Source organism: Belonocnema kinseyi, chromosome 9 (genome assembly GCF_010883055.1).
Source record: "Belonocnema kinseyi isolate 2016_QV_RU_SX_M_011 chromosome 9, B_treatae_v1, whole genome shotgun sequence".
NCBI classification, from domain to species: Eukaryota; Metazoa; Arthropoda; class Insecta; order Hymenoptera; family Cynipidae; genus Belonocnema; species Belonocnema kinseyi.
Window position 1 is genome coordinate 196,467 of NC_046665.1, and position 9,349 is coordinate 205,815.

Consider the following 9,349-nt stretch of genomic DNA (forward strand, 5'->3'; position numbering starts at 1 on the left):
ATCTAACGATTTTGAAACATTTACGAACTTATTATTTTTGATCTTGAAGCTTTACAACTGGATCATACAACGAAATAATGATCTCATATGTATTTTAATTGTCCGAAGAACAATTATTTTTTAAGAATATTATCACGGTTCAAATTTCATTACTCAAGTACCTCAGTATCAAATAATCAAGAATATATTTGCGTTTCAAATACCACTACTAAATACTAATCACGAAGGAATAATAAGGAGACCCAACTGCTAGTGGGAATCCTTTCGAAACTGGCAATAGAAGCATTACCGTAAGTGGTAGGGACATTACAGGAAAATCTTAAATTTTCGTGTGCAGGTGCGCAGTTGTCCTCTTCATATACATGGAAAAGTGTGCGAGTGAGAAAGTTTGTCAAATTGACGCAAACTTAGGCAACTTGATAGATTAGATTTTTATTTACACAGGTTTTTTCACAATAAAAAATGTTTGGAAGTGTTAATAAAAACAGTATTCTTAATTCCAACGTTAGATTTCATAAATAATAATGTGCTACAATTTCAAGATTTCATGATCAAACAATTTCATTATAGTCTACATACTTACCACTTTTATAATGCACTTTTTTACCTTTGCATGTCTTAATCCTGAAGTCCTTCAATTAACCAGATCAATAGACTTTTTAATAATTTAAATAATTATAACTTGCAATTGCAAAAATTTTGCCACCTGCATCAAAACAATTGAACGTAACCTCTTTCTCTTACGTCAATTTGACCAGCCCCTTGGCACTCTGAGTTGAAAATGACGGAAATTTGGACTGCGGCCACGGTGGCGCTAGCTGTGCATTTGGCCGACTAGCTGCGCAAGTGCATGTGATAATATAAATATTTACACTTTTAGTTAAAAAAAAGACATTTATAAGTATTTTTTCTTGTAATAACAGGAAAGTACAAGAGTTTGACATCCAGTGAACAAAAATTTGTTTAAAAAAATGGTGAAATGTATGATTGTGGGGTGCAAATGTGGATACAGTTACAAGTAGTCAGGCACTAAAACATGTAAATATATTATTGTGCCAAGGATGAAAAAATAATAAAAGTGTGGCAAATAGAGATTTTTCGCGATGAAATCAAATTAAAAGCGGGGGATGCAATCTGTCATAAGCATTTTGACCCTGGTGACCCTATATTGGAGAGATAATATATATATTAATATTTCTCCATTGTTTTGTATTGGAAAAATGATTTTATAGAGTATATACACTTAGAAAATTAATTATTTCAATATAAAAAATTGAGACAAAAAAAGGCAGTCGGTTATATTTTTATTAATTTTTATGTTAATATGACACACAAAGTATTATTTAAATTTATATTTGAATTTTTCTTTTCCTAAAGAAAGCCGTTTAAATTTACTTATAATTATAGACGAATTATGAAATTTGTATTTTTTTAACGTTTGTCATTAAATTTAAAACGATAATAAACAATTATTTAAGACTATTCATTTTTCTAAATATTGCTTGAGCAAATATTTTTTTGAAATTTGAAACTATAGTAAGAACGATTTCCAATTTACACCAATATGAAAAGATCAAAATCATAATAAAATTGAAAACTTCTATCGACTTCTTTTTTTGCCTTAATTTTTTTATATATTATATACAAAATAAAATGATTAATAAAATAATGAAAACTCTGTGCCATCATATTACAAACTGTTCTTTACATATTTAGCGATTTATAAAGCACTTTGATCAATGTTTCACTATTGTTATACATTTTTAAATGCCCCTTTCTAATGCCATTTTTTACAGAAACAGCAACAAAAAGTCTTAGCTGAAAAATAAAAACTCTATGACTAAAACAATAAATTCACTTTCACTCCAAAATTAAAAAAAAGGATGATAAAAATAACAATCATTTTCAAGTACTTTATTTTTCATTAAAGCTTTTCAATTTCATCGGCCGTAAAAAGCTTCACTTTTTAGTAAAATTATCTTATTCAAGTAATATAATAATCATAATATTTCAATTGCAGTGCAATATTAACAAATCATTGATTAAACTCCAAGGAAAAATGAATTTGTATACTAGTTCGTTCTTAGGCTATATATAATTTCATATTTTTTGCGTTTGTAACTCAAAACAATAATTTAAAAAGTATTTTTAACGTTAAATTATTATTAATAACCAATAATTTCATGCAATATTAATATAATTATTCACTTTGAACAAGACAATAAATAATAATATCAACATTTAATTAGAGATGACAGAACTTCTATTTGAACTGCCCGCCAAAAAGTAAACCGAATTTTCGTATAAAACTCGAGCAACTTACATTTTTTCACAATGAATTTTGCTTTGAAAAATATAAGAAGCTTTCTTGTGTAGCGTACTGCAGAAGAAAATTTGATAAAATCTTTTTTATTATATAAAAATGGAATTTTTACGTTTTTCCCATGCATTTGAATGAATCTCGGTCCAATGAACAATCAGCGCCACCGTGGCCTCGGTCAACTTCACGTCACTTCTAAAGCATAGGCTGGATAGGAAGAGACAGGGGGCTGAATTTGACAAACTTTCTCACTTGCACACTTTTCCATGTATAGGAAGAGGACAACTGCGCAGCTGCGCACGAAAATTTAAGATCTTCCTGTAACGTGCCTATCACTTACGGCAATGTTTCTATTGCTAGGTGGTGAAATGGAGTTAGATCTCCTTATCATTCCTTCGTGATACTTATACCAGAGATGAAGTTAATACATCCCTAACACCAGCCCTGTGCATCTGAAAACATAATGGCGATCCCTTAGTGTCCTAAGTTGGTTAGTTCCTAATATCTTCAGCGCGGCACTAGTTGTCCCATCACTCCCTGTTTTACATAGAAAGCAATGGGACTAAATCAATTTTTAAACTTTTTAGTAAACAAAATGTTATTTACATGCAAAAAAATTCTTGAAATTAAGACAATGTTACTCATTTAACATTTCGAAATACTTTTTCAATCATTTTCTGTGAATGCTGAAGACAAAATATAATTTATATGGTCGTATAATAATCCTGACAAAGTGGAATATATCTCATATTTGAGTTTGAATGAGAAGTAAAATATGATTCTTGAAGTTTATTTTCGAAAACAAATTAACAATATTATTAATCGAATGTAAAAAAAACCCCGAAGAAAAATTTGACTTCACTTTTTCTTCTTTTTTTGAATCACTTTTTTTATTTTGTAATAAACAAATGTTATTTTCGTTAAAAAAATATTGAAATGAAAAGAATGTTACACATTTTATATTTCAAAACAATTTTCCAAACGATGTATATAAATGCTAATGGAAAACATGAATTAAAACGTCACCCAATAAATTTGGTAAAGTGAAATATAAGATTTGAATTTTAATAAAAAGTTAAGTATGATCCTATTTATATCTAAACACGCAGTAAATAATATTTATATTATATTTTCGCTGATTATGTAAATAGCATTTTGTTTACTAAAAAATTAAAAAAGTGATTTAGTCCCATTGCTTTCTATGTAAAAACAGGGAGTGCTGGGACAACTAGTGCCACGCTGGAGATATGAGGAACTAATCAACTTAGGACAGTTGCGGGGTTATGTTAAAATCTGAAATATGGAGAGATGCACAGGGCTGCTAACACGTAGAACATTCTTATGTTTATAATAAACCTTTTAAAACCATAAAATTCCTAAAACGCAGCATCAAATGTACAAAAATATTTTTGCATTTCAAATTCTATAACCCAGTCGCATAGAATAACTAAAAATAATTGTATAAACTACAAGATTCGCTTTTTAAAAGTTACGTACAAATATTTTGAAATTCTCATAAATTCCCGAAAGAGCACATTCATCAAAGAAATTCTCGGTCATATTCTCGTCCTCCCGGACATATTCTCGATCACATAAACTCTTCAGAACTCTAGGGAGTCGACCCAGCCTGCATGCTCGTGTGGTGGTGCCTCATTTTTCATTATATTGTTTTGGGGCTGGGACTCCTTATCTCTATTATCTATTCTTCATGGACACAGGATTCAAAGGAAGAACCTAACTAATAATTATCAGTATAATAAACTTATATTTGTTTACTTACTTGTTGACATTTGTCAATAAAAACATGTCAAGAACAGGTACTCGTTTGGATACTAAAAAATTGGTATGTTTTCACTTACACTATTATGCTGTTTAAAAAAAACTGGGAATAACATTTAAATTATGAAATATGATATGGAAAAAAATATTCAAGAATCATCGAAGGACAAAGTTATTTTTGTGCAGCTGCGGATAGTCGTCCGTCCAGCTCTCTGAGTAGTAACTATGTTAGGTTTTTGTTATTTTCCAAAATTTAAACAAATTTTTTCTTCTCATGCATTTGTAAACGAAAAATAGCGTTGTTTGTGTAGAATTTACTAACAATTCCTTAGGGAGCGTTCACATATGATGTCACGCTTTATTTCAAGCTTTTTTTACCCTCCGTACTCCTTGTCACGAATTAACGAGACCCTCTATAATATTATGTCACGTTCTTTCGACACCTCCCCTTCAAATTTTGTAAAATAATTATAAATTACTTTTCGGAATCTTCTAAACTATGAGAATCAAATGTTACATGAAAATAATTAAAAATATAAACCTGATTATTAATACTTTTTTTATTTTCCTCGAAGAACATATCAAACAGCTGAGATATATATGGACGTAATACTTTTCAGGTTGTTAATTAAAAACAAGAAAACCTTCCGTGACATCATGCGCAGAATGACTCTTCCCCCATATGGCACGATTTGTCACGCTTGACAAGAACCCCCCGCCCCCTTCCCTTGGTGCGTGACATCATAACTGAACGCTCCCTTAGCAATGGCTCATTGTTACCATAATTTCGCAGTCATTCACAAGACAAGTTGTAATTTCTCTGGCGGACCGAGGGGACAGAATGGAGCCTCTACAAAGTACCCGTAAAGACCCCATTGGGTCCCCATCCAGTTCCTTTTTAAAACACTAAAAAAGAAAAAAACAGCAAGATCAACTTTTAAACTATTGAAATTCGGATTCTACGTTCAATTTTCTATAAGAAACTCACGGAGTAATCGTAATACTTTTTTTTTGCAGCGTTAAAAATTAAAAAAAAAGTTATTAACTTCTGCTGAAGGTGACTTCAAGCACATACATAATAGCTCAAGTAGTATTTTGCGCGCGAAGTTTAAAAATAAAATTCTCACTTGCATCTCAGTTTTGTTGTCTGAGGTTTCCACTGCGTGGCGCTAGCATCCACACAAAATTCTTAAAGTTACCGACGGAACGCTTATTAGCTGCTACTAAAAGAAGATGCACTTGAAGACGCCTTCAGCCCATGTGAATGACAGGTATTTTATTTTTTAAAGTTTTTAACGTTGCAAGAAACAGTATTACGATTACTCCGTGATTTTCTAACGCAAATTTTAACGTAGAATCCGAATTTTAACAATTTAAAAGTTGATTTTGCTGTTTTTTTGATATATTTACAATGGATCCTATATGCCCAGCGCTTTGAATATAACGACTTCGATTGATTAGGCCAGCCTTTAACTGAATATGCGCTGGCAAATGCAGGCGAATTGGAATTTGACCTGGAAATCTCGCTAATTAAAATGAATTGACTGACACTGAATATTATTCGTTTTGACGAATTCGAATAAATAGTCCCCCTACCATTTTTTTGCTGAATTTGGGTGAATAGAATATTTGAAGACTATATTACTTTTAATGAATTGGCACGAATTCACAACTCGCTCCAATTCGAGATTGTCGCAAAGCAAGATTGACGGGGGGGGGGGGGCTTCTCGCGAATTTTTCTCAATTAGCCCTAATTAGTTTTTTGCCACTGGACTGTTATTAAGAATGTCATAAACAAAAGTGAGTTGTAAAATTGTTAGTAACAACAATAATATTTATTGTTGTCCAAGCGTCTAAAAAAAACTAGAAAATTAAATATAAAGGTTGATTAAGTTAAGAGGACACAATTTAAATGTTGCAAAATAGCCAAATAATGAATTTTGTTATTAAATTTTGTTTAAATAATTATCAATAGAGGGTCTATATAGTGAAACGCGCTTAGTGTTAGAGATCATGTGAAATTATTATCCAAATGTCTTGTGGGACAAAAATTCTAAGTCATAAAATTGATATTTTTAAAATATAGACTTGTAGATAATGATGATACCGAACCTTGTTCTATTTTCTGTTTTTTATCAAATGAGTATTTTTAATAGTAAGCTTTAAAATCTGAAAAACATTCGTTTCTAAATGTAATTACTTTTTACAAAATACATCATCGTAAGTTGGCAAAATACTACCGGAATTGTTTGAAACTTTGATGTGCACACGAATTATACCCCAGTGATACCTAAAAACTGAAGAAAAACTTAAAAATGGCCTATTGTTAATTAATATTCACTTGCAAATTGAAACTGATGGGTAACCCTGTTTTTTGAGATTCGCCGAAAAAAAGTATCGAGGGAACTGTGAGTTGAAACTTCCAGTGAAAAATTTGTTCCTCATTATTAAAGGAAGATTTCTGGAATTTTTCAGATCGATTAATTGAAAATTAGCGGAAATATCTATTTTACAAGAAAGAATGCCACGCCGTCAACTATAGCTTCGTGAGCACTCAGCACCATCGGGCCGCGTGCTAGCCACTGGTGGCGTGATCTGCTTTCTTGTAAAATGGCTATTTCCGTCAATTTTAACTGAATCAATCTTGAAAATGTCCAAACAACTTCCTTTAATAATGAGGAACAAAACACTTTTTGTTGGCGAAACTGAAAAAACGGGGTTACCGATTGGTTTCAATTTTCAATTAAAGATTAGTGAACAATAGGCAATTTTCAGTTTTTCTTCAGTTCTGAGGAATCCCTGGGTATATTTCGTGTGCAAATCAAAGTTTCAAACAATTTCGATAATATTTGTTCAACTTACGATAATTTATTTCTTAAAAAGTAATTGAATTTAGGATGGAATTTTGTTGTCAGTTTTTCATGCTTATTATTAAAAATACTCATCTGAGAAAAAAACGGAAATAAGAAAAAAATGTCTGTCTCATCATTCTCTACAAGCCTATATAGTCCAACTCCGATTACTTAACATCCGATAAGTGTGCACGAGGGTGGTCCAAAAAACGGACTTTCGAATAGAGGGCATGCCACCCCCCGATTTTGTGAGGTTGCCGGAAAAAATTCCCTCCAAGTTTAAGCCAAATCGGTTAATATTAAGACGTGCCGCAAAGGTCCTGAAAATTCCATCCTATAAGATTAACTACTTTTTTTTTAGGGGAAATTTTGGCTTTCGGAAAAATGGGATTCAGGTTTCTGGATTTAAACTTAGCTTACGGGAGACATTAAGAATTTGTTGGAGAGTCTCTAGTCAATCATTTCCCTTAAATTACTTTAAATTTTGATGCCCCCACCCCCCCCCGTGTGGAGCCCCAAAATTGACCAAAAAAACTAAAATTGACATTTTGGCTCAAAATTGACACATAAATGCTCTGTTTTTCCCTTTTTTACCATCAATTATTTCTGTTTGTCAAGTAGAATGGTTTTAATTATTTTTCAACTAATTAATAATTGTTTTAACAATTTATTTTTGTTTAAATAATTTTATTTTGCACTCACTCATTGAATGATTTCAACAATGAAAAATTACCACAATAATAGGGTTGTTTCCAAAGTCAGATATCATTTTTCCAATAAATGGATCTTATAATATATAAAATTCTAATTATAAAAACGCCCATAAAATTTTGTTTACGTATTGTTTACTATTTTTAATTTAATGTTGAAATATGAATTTTTTATCACGTCGATTGGAGCGCCCCTTTGACGTCAAAGAGGTTGGATTTTCCACCAACCACAGCTCAGTTGTCAGTGGTTCTCAAATATCCTTTTCGGTGCCGATGTTTTGTTTTGGTAATGTGCACATTGAAAATAGAATTCGCAAAATATTGTTTAAAACAATGCCAAAAGAGGATATTGTAAAAACCAATAGAGGAAATCTACCGAAAATAGATAAATTTATGGTATGTATAAAGAGTTCATTGAAAATGTACTTAAATGTAGTCAATTGAACAATTCGTAAATATGTAAGATTATAAAATGTTTCAATAATTGTACTTACTGTTTTCCTTCAACATACTACTGACTCTTAAACCAAATATTATAATAGAATAACTTTTCTTGTCACATAAACTTTAACAAATAAAGCTATGAAATAAAAATAGTCAGAATTGACAGCAAACCGTGGCCTAAACTCTTTATCATGAGTTTCACATCGTCATAATGATGAGAATCTCTGAGTCACGTGACACCAATTTGAATAAGTGTTTTACCGCCTTCAATTTTTAATATTTTTTTTCTGCTTAACGACATAAAAGAAAAAAAATTATAACGCACCTTCGATTCAGATTTAAATTATGTATTAAAAAATTATTTTATCTAAAATCGCGAAACAACCCTATTGCAAAAAATAGAAATTTCAAACATTTATTTTCGAACAAAATTGTTTAAACAACCAAAATTTATTTAAGCAAATAGTAATTTATTACAAAATAAGGTACTAGTGTCTAAATGACGTAGATATTGAATAATAAGCACAAAAGCTAACTAATTTGTTTGAAATTAGAGTTTTATACCTCTTTTGACGAAAAAGTTACAATTAAATAATAATTAATTGTTTAAACAAATACTAAATGCTTAGAACAAAGGTCGTTATTCCTAAAAATGTCCAATTGTTTAATCAACTATAAAAATCTAACTTTCAATGAGTGAGTGCAACAAAATTATTTAAACAAAAATAAATTGTTTAAACAATTGTTAGTTAGTTAACGTTAGGGCCCAAAAGGACAAGTGGTAGGAAAAAAGTATCCTTTCTATGGCAATAGTAACATCAGAAGCAAATCGATTCCGTTTTCGAGATAAATCATAATTTTTTATTTTGTCATTGAAATCGTTACACTGAGTTAGTTTGGGGTGATCCCGTACAATCCTCCTTTATATAGTACACGTTTGATAATTGCCCCTCTTACGAAGTTAAAAAGCAAACAGCCTATAAGTGTAGCTAAAATAAATTTAAAATATAATACATCTCACATAGTTCTTTTAATAATTTATTAGAAATTATATCTTATTTTAAACAATTTAAATCGTAGACTATACAGTCTGTCAAGTTAAAGCGTGGGTGGCTTTACTCGCAGTCGGTAAGGTTTATCGGCATGATTTTGGTGTCAAAATATTAAGAAGAGCTGCCTCTTTCATGCTTTTTGATTTAACATTCAGTTTGCTTTCAATTCTCATCTTGTTACCACGTTACAAA

General features: G+C 30.8%; 1 protein-coding gene across 1 annotated transcript in view; it reads left to right on the plus strand.

Annotated features, from left to right (window-relative positions):
- Positions 1-3,979: 3,979 nt before the first annotated feature.
- Positions 3,980-9,349, plus strand: part of LOC117180228 (trafficking protein particle complex subunit 3) — a 46,555-nt gene continuing 41,185 nt past the window's right edge. Inside the window, exon 1 of the mRNA XM_033372614.1 lies at positions 3,980-4,163. Coding sequence (XP_033228505.1) covers positions 4,125-4,163 — 39 coding nt within the window. The 5' untranslated portion in view covers positions 3,980-4,124. The remainder of the gene's footprint in view (positions 4,164-9,349) is intronic.